At 37.0% G+C, this 21,674-nt stretch overlaps 1 protein-coding gene across 11 annotated transcripts in view; it reads left to right on the top strand.

Moving 5' to 3' along the window:
• The window catches only part of HYCC2 (hyccin PI4KA lipid kinase complex subunit 2), an 87,155-nt gene that overhangs the window by 32,493 nt on the left and 32,988 nt on the right, over positions 1-21,674 (top strand). For 9 of the 11 annotated variants that reach the window (XM_010336448.2, XM_003925665.2, XM_039470103.2 and 6 more), the window contains 5 exons: positions 5,425-5,505; positions 6,511-6,612; positions 13,877-14,056; positions 19,245-19,325; positions 21,055-21,170. In XM_010336448.2, the coding sequence (XP_010334750.1) occupies positions 5,455-5,505; positions 6,511-6,612; positions 13,877-14,056; positions 19,245-19,325; positions 21,055-21,170 (530 nt within the window). In that variant the 5' untranslated portion in view covers positions 5,425-5,454. Of the gene's footprint in view, positions 1-3,592; positions 3,689-5,424; positions 5,506-6,510; positions 6,613-7,334; positions 7,391-13,876; positions 14,057-19,244; positions 19,326-21,054; positions 21,171-21,674 lie in introns of those variants that run through there. The other 2 variants (XM_074399292.1, XM_074399293.1) reach the window with 2 other exon arrangements.

The following is a 21,674-nucleotide window of genomic DNA, read 5'->3' on the forward strand; positions in this document are numbered from 1 at the left end:
TTAAATGAGTTGTCTGAGGACATATAAACAGTATGGTTCATTGATTATATATGTTTTTTAAGTATCTGTCTCACGTCCAGAAATCATAGTATGCTTGTTAGCTTTGAATACATAGTAGTGAGCAATACAGAAATGTACCCTGTTCTCTTTGAATTTACAGTCCAGTGGGGAGATAGACAATCTGTAAGTAATGAGGTGTAATAAACAAGTTACAAAACCCAAAGTTCTAGGAAGCAAATAAACCTTGTGTTGGAATGGAGAGTACTAGGGAATGGAAAAAGAGCTGCTATTTACATAAAGTGGTTCAGAAACACTGCTGAGATTTAGGGGATCAGAAGGAGCCAGCTACTTAAACAGCAGGAGCAGGACAGCATTCCAGGCTGAAACAGTCTGCACAGATGCCCTGGAGTTGAGGTGCACATAAAGCTGTAGAGAAACTGAGGCCGGGCGTGATGGCTCAAGCCTGTAATCCCAGCACTTTGGGAGGCTGAGGCGGGTAGATCACGAGGTCAAGAGATTGAGACCATCCTGGTCAACATGGTGAAACCCCGTCTCTACTAAAAATACAAAACATTAGCTGGGCATGGTGGCGTGTGCCTGTAATCCCAGCTACTCAGGAGGCTGAGGCAGGAGAATTGCCTGAACCCAGGAGGCGGAGGTTGCGGTGAGCCGAGATCACGCCATTGCACTCCAGCTTGGGTAACAAGAGCAAAACTCCATCTCAAAAAAAAAAAAAAAAAAAAAAAAAAAGGCTGTAGAGAAACTGAAAGAAGAGTATGGCCAGAACATAGAAAGCTGTGGGGAGAGTGATATGAAGCATAAGATGGGGGCCGGTTTACATAGTGCCTTTTTCAACCATAGATTTCAAAATGATGGCGTTAGATTCAAATCTGAGTTCTGCCATTTAAGCTCTGTTACCTTGTATAGGTCACACAACCTATTTACACAAATTTTCTTATCTATTAGATGAGAATAACAAGCTACTTTGTAGTACATAGTATCATGAAGATTACTTATATAATGCTTATAGTAAATACTTATATAATGTTTATCTTGTAATCAAGAACTGTTTTAAGTATGCAAAAACTATATAAAGTAGGTACTGCTATTATTCTCAGTTTTGAAATGAGAGAAATGAGGGACAGAGGGGTTTGAGTATAGCTAGTAAAAGGGCAAGAGGGTTTAAATATAGCTAGGAAGTGACCTTAACCTTAGACAACCTTGCTCCAGAGTTAGTGATCAAAGTGTGATCCTTACAATCCTTGAAGGGGGTTCATGGAGGTCAAAACGATTTTTCATATTAATATAAAGGTAGTATTTGCCATCTCCACTGTCATTCTGTCATAAATATACAGTAAAGTTTTTCTGCAACAGATTGAATGCAAAAGCAATTATGAGGCCTGGCATGGTGGTTCATGTCTATAATCTCAGCACTTTGGGAGGCTGAGGTGGGTGGATCACTTGAGGTCAGGAGTTTGAGACCAACCTGGCCAACATGCTGAAACCCCAACTCTACTAAAAATACAAAAATTAGCCAGATATGGTGGCACGTGTCTGTGATCTCAGCTACTCGGAAGCTGAGGCAGGAGAATTGCTTGAAACCCAGGAGTTGGAGGAGGTTACAGTGGGCTGAGGTCATGCCACTGTACTCCAGTCTGAGCAACAAAGTGAGCTCTGTCTCAAAAAAAAAAAAAAAAAAAAAAAAAGAGAGAGAGAACCAATTATGGGATTTGCAAACAAAACAAAACAAAAAACCAGCGCTATTCTTACTAAATTTGTTTTTGTTTTAGAAGAATATAATTTTCACTTTAAAATGTTAACATGTAATAGGCTTATTTTCAAATGAATTAATAAATGAACTTTTTAAATGAAAGAAATTCTGAGACCAAAAAAAGCTGAGAACTGCTGCTGTATACCGCTAAATTCTGCTGCCTGTTATTAAATCAGATAAAACATAGGAAACATCTGGTGCCATGTTTATACTCGATAGGCTCACAAGTAACTTATTTTGTCACTTTTAAGACACTTTTTTTTTTTTTCACATTTTGATATTTTTGGAAATCAAGATGTGACTTGTCGGAAGAAACTTTTCAGTGACCAGCCAGGTAAATCGTGAAGTAGTAGTAGTCATCTATACTTGGTATATCTAGAATTTAGCTTTATGTATTATTTTATTCGGTTATTTCAGTTGATACTAGTAGTACCACATGGGGTTGAAATATTAATTGGATATGTATCCCTATTTGTTGCTTAACATGTCTATAATATATCACTGTATGATACAGCTTTGAAATGATCAGTTGTCTTAGTAGAAGATTGCCTGACATATGTCAGTTAATTCAAAGACAACAAAATTGCCAAATCACTCAGTCTCTAATATCAAACCTGGGCAAGGTTGGTATCACTAATTCTTGCATCTGGGACAACATCTACATGTCAAAAATTTCTGATGATATTTGAAAAAGGCATTTCACTTCTATTTAGTATTTAGTTTTCCAAGTTAAATTATCAGATTTAACCAAGTAGAAAACAGAAATCTAAGATTTTGTCATGGCCAGAAATAACACTGAGTGCTAAAGGTGCTCAAAGTCAACAGATGATTGAATGCCTGCTATATGCCTGGCACTTGGGATATAATGCCTGTCCCTGTAAAATACAGATTCTAGTAGAAAAGACAGACAATAAGTAAAAAATAGATGATAATTACGGATTGTGCTAAATGCTGTGAAGAAAATGGGCAGAGTGATGAGGTTGGAGGAAGGAGGAAAGTTGGGGTAGCTGATTTAAAGTACATAAGGAAAGCTTCTTTGAGGAGGTAACGTATGAACTGAGTCTAATCCAGCCATATACAGAGCTGAGAGAGAATGATGCCAGGTGGTAGGTACAAAGATCAAAGGTGGCCAGAAATATAAAGAGTAATTTTTTAAAAGTGGCATGTGATTATATGAAGGACCTTATGCTCTTGTCTTTTAATTAAGCTTTTTTCTTTTTCACAAAAGATTATTTCATATTTTCTCCTTAAATTACTTAATAAATACTGTCTTAAAACTAGTAGTTTTATAGAGTTGGGAAACTATGATGTGTTATGATTATAATTATTATTAATAGCACTATATTTCTCTAAAGGTATTTGATTTTTAGTCCTTTTTTTTTAATGATCTGGGTGGAAACTATAGAGATTTAATATATCAAATTTGTGGTTATAGGAGAGCTCAAATAGGAATTTAAAATAGTAATTTAGCCTGGAGATGATACTTATTTTATTTTATTTTTTTTTTTTGAGACGGAGTCTCGCTCTGTTTCCCAGACTGGAGTGCAATGGCATGATCTCGGCTCACCACAACCTCCACCCTCTGGGTTCAAATGATTCTCCTGCCTCAGCCTCCTGAGTATCTGGGACTACAAGCATGCACCACCATGTCTGGCTAATTTTTGTATTTTTAGTAGAGACAGGGTTTCACTATGTTGGCCAGGCTGGTCTCGAACTCCTGACCTCAGGTGATCCACCCGCCTTGACCTCCCAAAGTGCTGGGATTACAGACGTGAGCCACTGTGCCCATCACACAGCTAATTTTTAAAAATTTCTTTGTAGAGATGGGAGTCTCGTGCTGTGTTTCCCAGGCTGGTCTCAAATTCCTGGCCTCAAGCGATCCTCTCACCTCAGCCTCCCAAAGTGCTAGGACTACAGGTGTGAGTCACCTTTAAACTTCCTATACCGTTGGATCATGCCTGCCTCTCCATCCTCAACTCTTGCCCTTTGTACTCTGTACTCCAGACCACTTGGATCTTATTTTAGATTCTATAACTTCCTGTGCTTTTTCTTGCCGCAGGACCTATTATATAAGTGGTTCCCTCTTCTTAGAAGGTTCTCTTTCTGTTCCCCTTAACTCTATGGATCCTTAATATATACAACTTAAGTAGTACCTCAAAGAAGCCTCTTTTGATTCCTTAGTCAATATTTGGCTCGTTTGTTTTGTGCTTTTGCCTGTCTTTCTTTCTTACTCTTCATCTCTGCAAAAATATGTTTGGTTTCCTCCATTAGGTAAGTGGTTCATTAAAGTGGGTTTACATCTGGATTTGTTTACTATTACATTTCCAGATCCTAGCATAATGGCTGCCATATAGTTGATGCTTAAGAAGTATTTATGGAATGAATCAATTTCTTACTGAATCCTTCTTTAGCTTTTTGGCAGCTGCCTACTTGGGCACTGAGAAACTTTGAGGGGTGACTACCTTAGTATTGAAATGGAATTACAGTTTACATCCACTGTACAGCTTGCTTTTTCTACTTGGGCATTCTTCCATTTTATTTATTTATTTATTTAGAGACAGAGTCTCACTCTTTTGCGTAGGGTAAAGTGCAGTGGTGTGAACACAGCTCACTGCAGCCTTGACCTCCTAGGTGCAAGGAATCCCCCTGCCTCAGCCTCCTGAGTAGCTGAGACTATAGGTGCGCACCACTATACCCAGCTAATTTTTAAATTTTTTTTTATAGAGACGGGATCTCACCATGTTGCCCAGGGTGGTCTGGAACCCCTGGGCTCTGTCCTTCCCCCTCATCCTTCCAGTTCTGGGATTATAGTCATGAGCCACTGTGCCTGGCTGTTTTTCTGTTTTAGAAAATTTATGAATCTAGTTTCTTCAGAGGCCTTATTTTGTATAGTCTATATATGTTTATAATGATTTTGCTGAATATGTAACCCTTGCTTTCTAGTTTATCTGGCTTTGTCATTTATAATCTCTCTTGGTTCGTTTTATGATGTGTAGCTTATTCTGGTTATGTATTTGGTAAGAGTGTAGACAGCGTTTGTCTGGATAATGTGCAACTTGATTTTACTCAGGATACTTATCTTTGCCACTTTGAAGTATAATTTGCTTGGGAAGATATGAAAACATTAGGATAATAGATTTCAAATGTATCATTAAACATAAAACTTACTTTGATTTCATTTTGTTTTATTTTTGAGCCAGGGTCTGGCACTGTTGCCCAGACTAGAATGCAGTGGTACAGTCATCGCTCACTGCAACCTCTATCTCCTGTGCTCAAGCTATCCTCCGACCTTATCCTACCAAGTAGCTAGAACTGCATGTGCACGCCACCAAACCTGGCTAATTTTCTTGATTTTTAGTAGAGGCAAGTTCTCACTATGTTGCCAGGCTTATCTTGAACTCCTGAGCTCAAGTGATTCTCCTACCTCAGCTTCCCAAAGTGCTGAGATTTGTAAGTTCATGGTGGTGAGCCACCATGCTGAGCTAGAACTTACTTCTGAAAAATTTTCTTTTAATTGTGCTCCAAACTAAAACAAGCCTCCTTATCTAAAATGTATACTAGATTAATTTCTCTTGGTGAAAGGCACATAGCATTTATTTCCGGTTGTTTCTGTAAGTACTGCTATCCTCAGCTTCAATGCTTTTTTCTTTTAGAGATAAAAGAGGAGTAGAAGGTAAAAGAAAATGCTGGGATCTGACCGTTGTGTTGTGGAAGAATGGTTATCAGAATTCAAGGTAAATTGGATTGGAGATCAGAATGGATTATATTATTCTATATGTCAGTAATTCAAACAGTGAATATATGCTCTATGGAGGAACATATACAAATATGGCAGGAGTAGAAATGACAAAATACGAAATAACATGTTTCTATAATTGCAGTTCTTAAAAATGATACTAATATGAATAAAGGCTAGAAGATGATATGTAAAAAGGAAAATAGTTGTTAGAATTGCTGAGACGACATTTTAAAAATATATTCAGTAAAAGACAAGATCCACCAAGCTTTAATAAGACACAAAAACAGGATTTGGGCCTATGTTTTTCCATACTGTAATTAAAAATCAAATAGTTTAGATGGAAAACTATGTAATTTATGAATTATATGGAAATGTTTTGGCAAAACTTAAATGCAAGAATTGAAACATCCTACATTTTTTTAAAAAATTAGATTAATTTAAGATGGCTCATTTCAGGAAATCTTGGTATAATGTGTGATTTCTAATCAGTATTTATAGTTGAGTAGAAGAATTGTATACTATAACATCCTAACTTAATTTGTTTTAACTCTGATGGTTCTTTCTTTTTCTTTTTTATTGAGATGGAGTCTTGTTCTGTCACCCAGGCTGGAGTGCAGTGACATGATCTTGGCTCACTGTAATCTCCTTCTCCTAGATTCAAGCTATTCTCCTGCCTCAGCCTCCTGCATAGTTGGGACTATAGGCGCCCACCACCATACTCAGCTAATTTTTGTATTTTTAGTAGAGACAGGGTTTCACTGTTTTGGCCAGGCTGGTCTTGAACTCCTGACCCCAAGTGATAATGCTCGCCTTGACCTCCCAAAGTGCTGGGATTCCAGGCATGAACCACTGCGCCCAGCCTATTTCTTTATATTAATTGTTTTTACTTTTGTTACTTGAGTTTATTATGAATCTATACAAGAACTACTTGTGTAAAATAAAGTTCCTGACTTCTAAAGCATTAAGTTCACTTTTGTTTTCCTTTTGTGGTTTCTTTTAGGCATTACCTGACACTCAGATCACCAGTTACGCGGCAACTTTACACCGGAAAAAAACACTTGTACCAGCTCTCTATAAAGTTATTCAAGATTCGAATAATGAGGTAGGAGAGCTGAAGAAAAATAATTTTCTACATAGTGCCATGAAATATGTATGTCAAAACACATAAATTTTAAGTTTTATAGTTTTCTCTGCTTGTGGATCTGGAAATTTTTCTTTCTGCCATTTTTCATTCTGATAGTTGCTTTGGCTTTCCCCATTCTTTGCCTTTCCATATTTTGAAATGCTTTGGTCAAATTTTTTCCAGTTGAGTGTACAGTATGTTTTGATTCTTGATTTGCGTGACCATCATTTCAGTGGATTATTTATTTAATTTGAAACTTTTCTGTTTCCTGTTCTGGAATGTTTCCTGCTCTGGAAGCCGTATGTTAACTGTATACTGATTTAGCTTTATTTATCTTAAGTATTCTTACAGTTATTTTACTGATAATATATAACTAGGTATAAAAACTCTAATCAGTGAAATCAAACTGATAACACAAAATGATGCTGCTAGTAAATTTAGCCTGAAAAGGATCAGAGAAAGCACTTTTTAGTCTAAATAGTCAAGATCAATAAACTTAGAATAAGAGTTTTGTATTGTTTAACCTGTGATAAAAGGAAAAAGTGTAGTTATTGAATCTGTATGTTAACTTATGCAAAATACACACATTATCTTTCCATTAACACAGTAGTATAACATACAGTTTTATCACCACTGGATTCATGTATGCTTAAAATGAAAATGAAAGGAACACACAGGAAAGTAGCTTCTTATCTTCCCAGATACAGCCTCCAAGAGTGCCTCTGCTGTGTACTGGAGTGAGTTTGAAGAAGTTCAGGTAATCCTCTCCTAACCAGCAGCATAACTTAAAGTGCATCTTCATTTTTGTTCTGTCACTAAAAGCTTGCTTATTGACCTCCTTCTTTCCTGTTTCCTAAATTGCTGGCTCTTGATTAGACTTGCATCTATTGCTATTTGTAGCAACAATTGCAGGATTCATTTGCTGCTTTTTCTCTTGCAGTGTATTTCTGAATGTTTTATAACTCTAGGTATGCGTAATGTACATATATGCATATCCATATCAGTCAAGAGTTTTCAGAATTCTTTGTTTGAATAATGAATGTGTGTATTCCCTATCCCCTGTTTTGCGCTGTCTTAACATTTAAGCTTTGCTTATTACAATTTATTTGTTTTAATGCTTTCTCTTTAGATTGTAAGCTCTTCATGGGCCATGGTCAGATAGTCTTTATTTGTTACTTCCCTAGAATCTAGTATTTTGTCATGTACATAATGAATATAGAATAACATTGATTGGAAGGACAGTGAAGTACAAAGTGAGATTCTGAAATGACATTTTCATTAGAGCTCACAAATGTACAAGAGGTACCCTTTTCCTATTTTTTGTTTAATACTTTGGAAGCTATTATATTTAAAAATTATTCTCATTACCTTCTATTGTCATATTTCATAATAAAGTATGGGACTTTGGGGGTCTCATGGCTAGAAATGGAAAAATTACAACTTGAGAGATGTGAGCTCAAGATCCAGCATTCATTAAAATCAACCAGTTGCGCCGGGCGCGGTGGCTCAAGCCTGTAATCCCAGCACTTTGGGAGGCCGAGACGGGTGGATCACGAGGTCAAGAGATCGAGACCATCCTGGTCAACATGGTGAAACCCCGTCTCTACCAAAAATACAAAAAAATTAGCTGGGCATGGTGGAACATGCCTGTAATCCCAGCTACTCAGGAGGCTGAGGCAGGAGAATTGCCTGAACCCAGGAGGCGGAGGTTGCGGTGAGCCGAGATCGCGCCATTGCACTCCAGCCTGGGTAACAAGAGCGAAACTCTGTCTAAAAAAAAAAAAAAAAATCAACCAGTTGCTAGAGCAGGTCTTGAGTTTCTCTCCTGTCTCCTGTCAGGTTAGAAGGTTCTAACCGTGTGTTCAGACTTCAGAAAAACAGAATGATAAATTCTACAGAATCTCAAAACAATTCCGGACTTCAGTCATATAAGGAGTCCCTTTTAATCCTGATTTTGTTACATTCTGAAAGAAACAAACGTACTATTTAGGTAACAAGAAATTATTTTGGAAAATTGTCATATGCCATATTTAATACAAATTAGAACATACAATAGTCTTACATTTTTGCTTTAAAGACCATAAAAGTTCTTCAGAATGTATATTTCCTAGAAGTTTAGTATTACATGTCATGATGAACCTGTGTTACAGCTTCAGTTTTAATCTCTAGACCAACATACTGCTTTATTTTTCTCCAGGTCTCACTTTCAGGTCTCTTAGTCACTCTAGCAGTTCTATTTCACAGAAACCTCTAATCCATTAACCCTGTAACTTTTTCATGATTTGAATGCCTTTCTTCCTCTCCTCAGTGTCTCACTTCTCACTTTTTCTAAGCAGATTTTCATGGCCCATCATTACAGTTATTTTCTTGCACACATTCTTACCTCCTTTGCCTCTCATTCCCTTAATTCATATTCATAATATCAACATGGGATGAAACCCAGCCATCCATTTATGTCATACCTGTACCTGGGCAGTTGAACATGCCTAGAGAAAACACAATTTCATTGATTTTTCTCCACTTTAAATTTAGGACTACAAATTTCAAATTGGCACATAAAATGTAGCTTTGCAGTCTTTACTTTTTGGATAGACTGTTTCACTGTTCATTTTACACCTTCTCCTTCCTCTTCATTTTCAGCTTGTTTTCTGTGTCATTTAAAAAAAGAAGAAAATATTTGGAAACTTTCGTATTTTCTCATTCAAATATACCACTCTACAGCACTCTCTTGCCTTTTCTGCTGTTTAGTGGGTGAAGTGTCTCAGGTTGTATCAAAAGCCCTATCTTCTTCTTAGGCCTGGATCCCATCTTCTCTAGCTACCTTAAGGACTCTGGTACTGCAATTATTCCTTCTCTCTTCCATCACTGATCTTTTTTTCTTTCCCTGATGAGTGGAATATGGTAAACAGCCATATTCTACTTTTTAAAAACTTTGAGCTTACCTCCAATTATATTATCTACTCCATTTCTCTGTCCCTATTCACAGATGAACTTCATAAAGAATTGCTTATTCATAGCCTCTGTCTGCTTGTCTCCATTTCTTCACCTCACATTTTTTAACCCACTCAAATTAGGCTTCATCTTCATTATTCCACTCAAAATACTCTCAGTGTGTTCATCAAATAGCATATCTCTTAGTAATTATCATGTCAAAACAGTGTTTGCTAAATTTGGGAAAGGTGTCAGTTATGATTTTTTCTAATCCAAGGATAATGATTTTTTAATACTTTTTGATGTGGGTGGTGGTGTCATTTAAGGGAGGTCAGAAGCATTTGTTATATTAAGAATTTGAGAACATGGTGCTATGATACATATGCTTTGACTTAAAGTTATTGTTTTTTTTTTTTTTTTCCTGAGACAGGGCCTTACTCTGTATCCCATGCTGGGGTACAGTGGCACCATTATAGCTCACTGTAACCTCAAACTCCTGGACTCACATGAACCTCCAACCTCAGCTTCTCAATTAGCTACAAGCACATGCTACCACACCCTGCTAATTTTATTTTTTATTTTGTAAAGACAGGGTCTCACTGTGTTACCCAGGCTGGTCTAGAACTCCTGGGCTCAAGCGATCCTCCTGCCTTGGCCTCCCAAAGTCCTGGGATTACAGGCATGAGCTACTGAACCTGGCCACAATAAAAGATTTTAACACATAGCATTAGCTTTTTTTTTTTTTTTTTAAGACAGAGTCTCACTTTGTAACCCAGGCTGGAGTGCAGTGACTCGAACACAGCTCACTATAGCCCAACCTCCTGGGCTCAAGCAATTCTTCTGCCACAGCCCCCCCAAAATAGCTGGCACTACCTGGGTGTGTGCCACCACACCTGGCTAATTTTAGTAGTTTTTGTAGAGATGATGTTTTGCCACATTGTACAGGCTAGTCTCAAACTCCAGGGCTCCAGCGATCAGCCTGCTTCAGCCTCCCAAAGTGTTGGGATTACAGGCATGAGCCACCCCGCCCGACTGGCAAGTTTTTAACAGTCTTACTGATTAAAAGTTACTGAATTGCCAACATCTGCTCTCCCCCACTCACTTTAAAAAAACAGAGTAATAATGTTCTTCACTGTGCTTAATTAAAATATAGTGTCCCACATGCCAGTGTATGTTGCTACTGAGAAACAGGAGTTTAAGATCTTCATAAAAGAAATTCATGATGCTGGGCGCGGTGGCTCACACCTGTAATCCCAGCACTTTCGGAGGCCGAGGTGGGCAGATCACAAGGTCAGGAGAAGAAGACCATCCTGGCCAACATGATGAAACCCTGTCTCTACTAAAAATACAAATGTTAGCTAGGCTTGGTGGTACACACCTATAGTTCCAGCTACTCTAGAGGCTGAGGCAGAAGAATTGCTTGAACCCAGGAGGCAGAGACTTCATTGAGTGAGCCAAGATCGTGCCATTGCCTGGGCAACAGAGCGAGACTCAAAAAGATAAAAAAGAAAGAAATTTTATCTCAAAAAGATAAAAAAGAAAGAAATTCATGATAATTGTACCATGTTCCATAAAGTTTATGGGAGGCGATCTTTGGAGAGTTTTTTACTAAAGAGACTGAGTTTGAAATATGAGTATAAATTTTTACTAAACAAAATTTGTGAGAGCAACAAATTTTTTGTTTTTTTCTGTTTGTTTTGAGAAGGAGTCTTCCTCTTGTTGCCCAGGCTGGAGTGCAATGGCACTATCTCAGCTCACTGCAACCTCCGCCTTCCGGATTCAAGAAATTCTCCTGCTTCAGCCTCCTGAGTAGCTGGGATTATAGGTGCCTACCACCATGCCCGGCTAATTTTTTTATTTTTAGTAGAGACAGTGTTTTAGCATGTTGGCCAGGCTGGTCTTGAACTCTTGACTTCATGATCCACTCACCTTGACCTCCCAAAGTGCTGGGATTCCAGGCGTGAGCCACCGTGCCCGGGTGAGAGCAACAGTTTTTTACTTCTCCTGAAGAACTGAATATTGCTCTCAGTATTTAAGAAAGATGCCAGCAACTGAAAGTTTCCAAAAGTTTATTACTTGTTCATTATTGGCACTTCATGGAATACACTGTTTTATAATTAAACAATCCATACCTCCATTCTAATGCAAGAAATGTGGTAGAGTGGAAACATCAACTGGATGTCAGAATACCTGAATTTAGTTGTCTTATTTCACCGCTAACTTCAATGACCTTTGACAAACTGTCTGACTAGTCTAGACTTTCAGTGTAAGGGGAGAGTTGGAATTTTTTTTTTCTTTTGTGTCAGTCTTGCTGTTACCCAGGCTGAAGTGCAGTGATGCTATCATGGTTCAATGCGGCCTCAAACTCCTGGGCTCAAGCCATCTACCCTATTCAACCTCATGAATAACTGGAGCTACAGATGTGCACCTTCATACCCAGCCTCTGGAATATTTTTTAAGATTTTGAAAACTGTTCTGATAGTGATTTCACATAAAGGGCTTAGTATTTACTAGACTAGGATCTGTATGTTTGTAAATGTTTTAAGCATTAGAGTGTTTCTAGAGCTAAGCCTAACTCTTCTAAATATATTAACTAACATGGATTAGTTAAATTTTTATTTTTATTTATTTTTTTTGTTAAATTTTTATAATCATGAGAGTGATTTTTTATCGTAGAATGTTAGATTATTACAGATGTATGTAACTGTATTCAAGCAGATTTCCAAATGTATATGTATTATTTTAATAATTCAGGATAGAGGAAAGCATATGAAATTACTGAACTGTTCTTTTTTTTTAAAGTGTTAGTGTTAAACTTTAACAATTATTTTATAGTCTCTTGTCAGCATTTTATATGAATTTTAAAGTCATAGCCAGTTTTGTGCAGCCTATGGTTACTCCAGCAAACTTATTCCGAATCGGCAGTACATATTTAGGGAAAAATGGGGATGTTTATTTTAACTGCTCATTTTCTTCAGTTTTTTAGGTCACGAAGTTTTTCATAAGTCATATTGTGTGATACTGTATGAAAAATTAGCCAGTTGAACACTGAAAAAGCGATTTCTGTATAATTTTCTCCTTTTTAAAATCTTTCACATAAATACAATAAGTAAAATTTAAGTCAGTTTTAAAACAGTGTGCTTTACTTGTATATATTTTAAATATTAGCTAGAATTTTGGATGCATAAATATGTATTGCAAAAATCCCTTCCCCTACTGAGTGGTATATAATTTGTTTTAATGGAACGTGGACACTTTAATGAATTTTGTATTACAATTAAGACACTGAACACTTAGTGAAAATTACATCAGTACAATACACTGATTCTACAGAACATTTATAAATGCATACATTTTCCTCCAAAGAAACATGTTTTTCATGGAAATGATTAACAAATGTTAAGTAACAAATGACTTACATAGAATCCTTCATATTCCAAAATATGTACAAAATTTTTGACTCTACAGAAATTGATTAGCAGTGGTTGAAAAAAAGAGTTGCTTTGCCTAACAACATGGCTCTTACAAAATTCTGTATCAATACAAACTTTTCAGTAAGAGTGGTGTGTAATTTGTTTAAATCATAGTCTCAGTTGAGATTTTAAGTTTATTGCCAACAATATTCAAAATTATTTTATTCAATGGACAGTTTTTAAAAATGGAGGATAGTAATAGTTGGTTAGAAAGGGAAATTCTTCTCAAATGTAAATGTAGTACATTGGCTAAAGGACGCTGGGCGCGGTGGCTCAAGCCTGTAATCCCAGCACTTTGGGAGGCAGAGGCAGGTGGATCACGAGGTCGAGAGATCGAGACCATCCTGGTCAACGTGGTGAAACCCCGTCCCTACTAAAAATACAAAAAAAAATTAGCTGGGCATGGTGGCGCGTGCCTGTAGTCCCAGCTACTCAGGAGGCTGAGGCAGGAGAATTGCCTGAACCCAGGAGGCGGAGGTTGCGGTGAGCCGAGATCGTGCCATTGCACTCCAGCCTGGGCAACAAGAGCGACACTCTGTCTCAAAACAACAACAACAACAAAAAAAACATTGGGTAAAGGACTAATAATCTAGTAAATTTAATAGTACAGTATACTGAATGGTACATTAATATATAGGCACAAAAGAATTTTTATAGTTAGTGGATTGATCAGTTTAATATGTGGTCTCTTTACACAAAGGTTTTGGTTAAATTAACTCAAAATGTGGAGAAATTAATATTAAGACTCTTTTAAAAATATACAGATATATGTACCTTTAAAAAAAAACAGTTAGAACCAAAAGAATTGAAATGACCAATGCACTTTATTTTCCTTTTAGCTCCTGGAGCCTGTCTGCCACCAGCTGTTTGAGCTCTATCGTAGCTCAGAGGTTCGACTTAAGAGGTTCACATTGCAGTTCTTGCCAGAATTGATGTGGGTTTATTTACGGCTTACAGTTAGCCGAGACAGACAGAGTAATGGTTGCATTGAAGCACTTCTATTAGGAATTTACAATTTGGTAAGTTGATGACAATTTGAGAAATTTTAAGTACTTTTTAAGGTCCTCTGAAATAATATTTAAGGAATGTTTAGAGAAAAATAAATTGGCTGGGCACTGTGGCTCACGCCTGCAATCCCAACATTTTGGGAGGCCAAGACAGGTGGATCACCTGAGGTCAGGAATTCAAGACCAGCCTGGCCAACATGGTGAAACCCTGTCTCTACTAAAAAGACAAAAATTAGTCAGGCATGGTGTTGTGTGAGGCAGGAGGATCACTGGAACCTAGGAGGTGGAAGCTACAGTGAGCTGAGATCGCACCACTGCACACCAGCCTGGGCAACAAAGTGAGACTTTGTCTCATAGATAGATAGATAGATAGATAGAGCCTGGACATAGTAAATCATGTCTATAATTCTAGCACTTTGGGAGGCCAAACTGGGAGGATCACTTGAGCCCAGGAGTTTGAGACTAACCTGGGTAGCTTGGCCAAACCTCATCTCTATAAAAAATTAGCTGGGCATAGTGGCACATGCCTTTAGTGAATATCTCTTGGAGCCCAGGAAGTCAAGGATGCAGTGAGCCTTGATTGTGCCACTGTGCTCCACCCTGGGCAGCAGAACAAGACCACATCTCAGAAAAAAGATAAAACAATTCAAATGTCTATAAGCATAATTTGTTTGAAGTAATTAGGTTGAGTACAGAGGTAGGTATTGATAATGCATTTTTTTGATAATGCATTTTATAAAGTATGTAAAAATATAATTTGATAACATTAATATTTATTTCTTCAAATTTTTTTATTTGACCAATATTTATGAATGTTTTTGAATGTATGGCATTGAGTTGGACACTGAAAATACAGAGAATTACATGTGCGACACCTACTTTTAGGAAACTCTTGCTGTGCTCGAAAAGACATGTTTACCGAAATAATAATGCAGTTTGTGTAATAGGATTTCAGAGAGAAACTCAGATGTTAGCTGAAGTTATCATGGCAAGCTTTATTGAGGTAATGGCATCTAAGCTGAACTTTATGAAGAGGTATAGTTTCGGTCCGTTGGAATGAGAAGAAGGTGAGGTTTTAGGAAACAGCTATCAAATGAACATAAGCAGAGAGGCAGGAGAGTCATGTCCTGGAAATAGAAAGTAATTCTGTTTGAAGCACAGAGAATATATGCAAGCTGGAAAAGACAATTTTGTATCAGTTTTAGAGAGTCTTTTTAAAGTGAAGAGGTTTAAGTTCTCTTTAAAACAATTAGAGGGTTTTGAACAGAATAATTGTATTAGGAAAATTAATCTAGTGGTATGCAGAGAGATTTTGGAATTATAAATTGAATGTAATCATCACTCCTTATATTTTAAAGGCTATTTACATAATTGAGAAGAATGAGGCAAATGGACATGGGATTTCTGTTTCTCTAAGGGGAGGACATCAGTTACAAGAAAAAAAGTCCATATAGTATTATAGCATGTTATGATTTTTAAAATCTTAGTAAGAACACAGTGGAAACTTGGGGGAGAAACGAAACCATGAGCACTTCTGAGATACTAGGAGTTTTACGTGGAACTTGAAGATTGAGACTTGATTACTTCTACAAGATGGGGAGGGTATGCTAGAAAGGTTACAAAGACTGTATGAAGCAAGGTGAAAAGGTGAGAGAGTTTAGGAACATGGGAACATGTATGTAGCACTTTTCTGAAGACTTGGGCAGCAAGCACATTTTCTTGTGTAATGCAAGGAAATAAAATAGCACAGCATCATATTTCCACTCCCATGTGACTCTACAAAGTTGGACAGTTACCTGAATTCATCAACAAAGAATCGTGAATTTTATGAATGTATTTTGGAGTCATTATGAATGTATTTTGGAGTGGGGTAGTGATTTAGAAACCAAAGTGTTATTTGTCATAAAAGTTGTAAATTATTAATAGTTATTTGATAATCTATTATGTATTTGTTAGAAACCAAAGTGTTATTTGTCATAAAAGTTGTAAATTATTAATAGTTATTTGATAATCTATTATGTATTTGATAGTACATTGTTTATGAAACTCTTTTCTTCTAAGGAATTAAGTACCATAAACATTATTTTTCTATTTTTTTCTCATGATGTCCAGTTAAGCACCATTGATATAGAAATTTCTGCCCCTTGAAGTCTTACATTTTGTTTATTTAGTATACATTGTAAACAAATACTCCACATAATAAAGCTTAGTTTTATAACTGAAAAGTAGTAAATATAAGAAAATTGAATCTCATGGTAAATATTCTTCACTTATGGTAAATATTCTTCTGTACCAGTGCTCACTCCTCTAAGTATTAGTTACTTTAAAAAATCATTAACAAACATTTCCATCACTAGAAGTCTGAAGGAAGGAGCATGGGCTTTAGAATGACTTATATTCAGTTCAGAACCATGCCCTGCCATTACTGTCTCTTTTAACTTTGGGCAAGTTACTTAATGTCTTGACTTCAGTTGCCTCATAGGTAAAAAAGAAGACATTGTTAGTAGGACTAAAAACAATTTGAAGAATTCATCATGTTGCCTAGGGTGTTTATAAATGTTCATCATTATTATTACTGTCAAAATTCAAAGTAGATTTGAAAAAAAAGTGAAAACGGGTGTAGGATGAAATTCTCTGCTTTTGCCGGGCACGGTGGCTCATGCCTGTAATCCCAGCACTTTGGGAGGCTGAGATGGGTGAATCACGAGGTCAAGATATCGAGACCATCCTGGTCAACATGGTGAAACCTCGTCTCTACTAAAAATACAAAAAAATTAGCTGGGGAAGGTGGCGCACGCCTGTAGTCCCAGCTACTCGGGAGGCTGAGGCAGGAGAATTGCTTGAACCCAGGAGGCGGAGGTTGCGGTGAGCCTAGATCGCGCCATTGCACTTCAGCCTGGGTAACAAGAACGAAATTCCGTTTCAAAAAAAAAAAAGAAAAGAAATTCTCTGCTCTCTTAACTTCCCTGAATTTTTTTTTTCAAGTAGGAAATTTGTTTTATATATCACTATATTTCCTATAGTGCTTACCAGCAGATACTTAGTAAATGTTTGTTGATTTAATAATGAAGTTTGGTATTTTAGATTATGGTTAGCATTAAGCTATCATTTTTATTAATGTGTTTCATGTAATAAAATTCAATAATGAGACACATGAAGCAAACATTTTGCAAAGTGTCATGTTTGACAAGTTGTTGGCATAACTTGTTGGTGCTGTGGTTCAATTATCTTTTGAGAATGCGAAATTAGTATACTATGGAAAAATCCTCAGTTATATGTCGGAAATGGAACCCTAGGCTGTGGACGCCTTTTAATTCCCCTGATACCTATATTCTTTCTTTTCTGTGGTTCTCAGTTTTTCTTAGTCATACTGGCAGTCGTCCATATATTATCTTTTTTTTTTTTTTTTTGAGACCGAGTCTCCCTCTGCCGCCCAGGCTGGAGTGCAGTGGCACAGTCTCGGCTCTCTGCAACGTCCGCCTCCCGGGTTCAAGTGATTCTCCTGCCTCATCCACCCAAGTAGCTGGGATTACAGGCATGTGCCACCACGTCCAGCTAATTTTTGTATTTTTAGTAGAGACTGGGTTTTGCCATGTTGGCCAGTCTTGAACTCCTGACCTCAAGTGATACTGCCTGCCTCAGCCTCCCAAAGTGCTGGGATTCAGGAATGAGCCACTGTGTCCAGCCTGATGTTTCTTCTTTTTAGGCCATGCAGCTACTTAGTCTCTGACTACCTACCATGTGGGTCTGGTAAGGGTAGTCTTCTGTCTTTGAATTTTATACCAGTGATGTATGCTAATATGAGTTGTAAGAGAAATAGACAAAAATAAGACAGTGGGGAAAAGGATTGCTGCAGTTTTCACTCCTCTGATTGCCATCATCTGTAGGCACATGTTTATTTATAACAGGAATATTGGAGGTGCCAAAGACTGGAGAAATGAAGGATACCATTGTCCATTGTCCTTTTTATGAAAATAAAGTGCTTTTTAAAAAAATCACAAGAACTTTCTTATAGTTTAGTAAAAATTACTAAATATGAATTTATTTTTAATGATTTAGACTAATAATCTTTTTTGTTTGTTTGTTTTTGAGAGAGGCTATCACTCTGTCACCCAGGCTGGGGTGCAGTGGGGCAGTCTCAGCTCACTGCAATCTCCACCTCCCAGGCTCAAGGGATCCTCCCACCTCAGCCTCCTGAGCAGCTGGGACTACAGGTCTGCACTACCATGCCCAGCTAATTTTTTTTTTTTTTTTTTTTGAGACGGAGTTTCGCTCTTGTTACCCAGGCTGGAGAGCAATGGCGTGATCTCAGCTCACCGCAACCTCCGTCTCCTGGGTTCAGGCAATTTTCCTGCCTCAGCCTCCTGAGTAGCTGGGATTACAGGCAACTAATTTTTATATTTTTTGTAGAGACAGGGTTTTGCCATGTTGCCTAGGTTGATCTCAAACTCCTAAGCTCAAGCGATCCACCTGCCTTGGCCTCCCAAAGTGTTTGAATTACAGGCATGAGCCACCACACCTGGCCCAATAATTATTAATTGTGGCTAATTTCAGGTCATTAGTTTATTGCTGAATGATTGTAAGAGTTTCTTTTATTCAAGATTCATTCTTAAATGTTCTCGCCATTTTTTAAAAAAAGGATAACTGTGAGGTGTTATATTTGTTCATTAACTTGATTGCGATAATCATTTCACAGTATATACATTTATCAAAACATCATGTTGTATGTCGTAGATATGTAACTTTCATTTGTCAATTATACCTCAGTAAATCTGGAAAAAAAATCATTCTGTGTTAAATCAATGTGTTTTTCTTATTTTTGTAAGTGTGGATCTCTTGGATAAGACCTTTTAATTTTAATCTGTTTAGCATAGCCATGTTTATGCTAAAATATCTAATCACTTGTAATCCTATTGTGTATGTAAATTTAACATGAAAATTGAGTTGTTTGCCTGCTTCATGTCTTTGCAGTCATGTTGTATTTGGCTTAGTATAATATTGTACTCAATATCTGTCTCTGTGGATTATAACTCTACTACCAAAGAGTACGAATAAAGGAGGACGGTTAATATTTTTATCTATTACTATTTCTGAAAAGTCTTCCTACTGCCAATTATATATTTTGTAAATTAAGAAAGTAATTATTATTTCTTGTAGATCTGTGATTATTTCATTATCTTTGTATATTTTTTGACTATAGGAAATTGCTGATAAAGATGGGAACAATAAAGTTCTGTCTTTCACTATCCCTTCCTTATCCAAGCCTTCAATATACCATGAAGTAAGTAACATTGGAAAGGTGAAATTATTTTAAATTACATTGAGTAACAAATTAAAAAGTCAATTTCTTATTAGAGATAAATATTCCTAAAATATCTTTACTGATTTGCTTCTTAAAAGTGGATTTTTATTATTAGTGATGTAAAACTGAGCTGTGACGAGAGAGACAGAAAATAATGAAAAATTTTCTCTAGTTTTTTGTTTTTTTATTCTTCTACCAGTATCAGCTTTTATTCTCATTAGTCTTCTTATGAATTTTAAAGAACATTCTTTATATTTTTATAGTTTTATTTTTAATTTTTAAAATCTGATTAATTAAAATCCGATAAGAAATCATTATGAATCAAACTCCTGGTCTGCAGTGGTCTTTATTGCCACTACACTAAGTTGTGAGGATAACATTTAAAGAAACTTTGCTAGTAGTCTAGACGTTATATTCTATTTTCCTGTCAATGCACAGTATCCTGACTATCTCATAACTCTTTGCACTATTAATTTTCTTAATTAATTCCCTGGGACTTTGTTTTGTATTTAAAATAGAATGTCTCCCATCTAGCCAGGAATCATTTTAGCACAGAATATTTCTGAATAATAGATTTTAATTAAGTTCTATGTATCATGTTATGAAATAAAATGGAGAGTAGTAAAGTGTTAATTTTTTTTTTTTTTTTTTTTTTTTGAGATGGAGTCTCTCTCTGTCTCTCAGGCTAGAGTGCAATGGCTTGATCTCAACTCACTGCAACTCTCTGCCTCCTGCGTTCAAGCAATTCTTCTGCCTCAGCCTCCTGAGTAGCTTGGACTATAGGTGCAGGCCATGACACCTGGCTAATTTTTTGTATTTTTAGTAGAGGTGGAGTTTCACCATGTTAGCCAGGATAGTCTCACCGTGTTAGCCAGGATGGTCCTGATCTCCTCACCTCGTGATCTGCCCGCCTTGGCCTCCTAAAGTGATGGGATTACAGGCATGAGCCACTGCTCCCAGCCTGGTGGTTGTTTTAACTTTAGAAACATGAACTTAATTATGTTTGAGACATTTAAAGAGACATTTGGGCTGGGCATGGTGGCTCATGCCTGTAATCTCAGCACTTTGGGAGGCCAAGGCGGGTGGATCACTGAGGTCAGAAGTTTGAGACCAGCCTGGCCAGCATGGCGAAACCCCATGTCTGCTAAAAATACAAAAAATTAGCTGGATGTGGTAGTAGATGCCTATAATCTTAGCTACTTGGGTGTCTGAGGCACAAGAATCACTTGAACCCAAAAGGCGGAGATTTTAGTGAGCCCAGATCATGCCGCTGCACTCCAATCTGGGTGACAGAGTGAGACTCTGTCTCAAAAAAAAGAGAGATACTTGATCATTGTCTTCAACATTGTTGTGTTATTTAATTATAAGCAGTTGTACTCTGTTCTGGAATATAAACATTACAATGGATGTGTTTTTTCAGCAACTTTTCTTACTCCCCTAAATATAGATTTATTGCATAATCTTTTAAAAAATGTTTTTTAGTTTTACATTTTACAGACAATTTCTAAAAGAAGCTATAGAATTTATATAATTGAGAAATGGAAAAGATTCTGAATCTTTTCTGTGAAGAATGAGAAGAGTAAATGATCTGAAACTGAATAAATAAAAAAATAAACTTTTGTGGAAAATAAAATTAAATACCATTACATGATATAGATTTTTACTTCATGGTAGAGACATTGTCTCATACTGTACCTTATTTTTGTAGCCTTCAACAATTGGATCCATGGCTTTGACCGAAGGGGCATTGTGTCAGCATGATCTCATTAGAGTTGTTTATAGTGATCTTCATCCTCAGAGGGAAACATTCACTGCACAGAACCGGTAATGGTCAAAACTGTATATAGTAACAACTTGTATGTATGTATGCATGTACATATGAATGAATGACAGAGTCTCATTCTGTCACCCAGGCTGGAGTGCAGTGGCACAAATATGGCTCACTGCAGCCTTGACCTCCTGGGCTCAAATGATCTTCCCATGTGGCTAGGACTAGGTGTGCACCACCATGCCTGGCTAATTTTTTAAATTTTTTTTGTAAAGGAAAGATCTTGCTATATTGCTTAGGCTGTTTTTGAACTCTTTGCCTCAAGAAGTTCTTCTGCCTCAGCCTCACAAAGTGCTGAGATTATAGGCATGAGCCACTGCACCTGGCCCATTTATTTATTTATTTAGAGACAGAATCTAATTATGTTGCCCAGGCTGGTCTTGATCTCCTGGGCTCAACGTGATCCTCCCACCTTAGGTTCCTGAGTAGCTAGAATTACAGGCATGCACCACTGCACTTAGCTAACAATTGTTCATTTATGCTTAGTAGTTAACTATAAT

The sequence above is a fragment of the Saimiri boliviensis genome, chromosome 5, assembly GCF_048565385.1.
Source record: "Saimiri boliviensis isolate mSaiBol1 chromosome 5, mSaiBol1.pri, whole genome shotgun sequence".
Taxonomy (NCBI): domain Eukaryota; kingdom Metazoa; phylum Chordata; class Mammalia; order Primates; family Cebidae; genus Saimiri; species Saimiri boliviensis.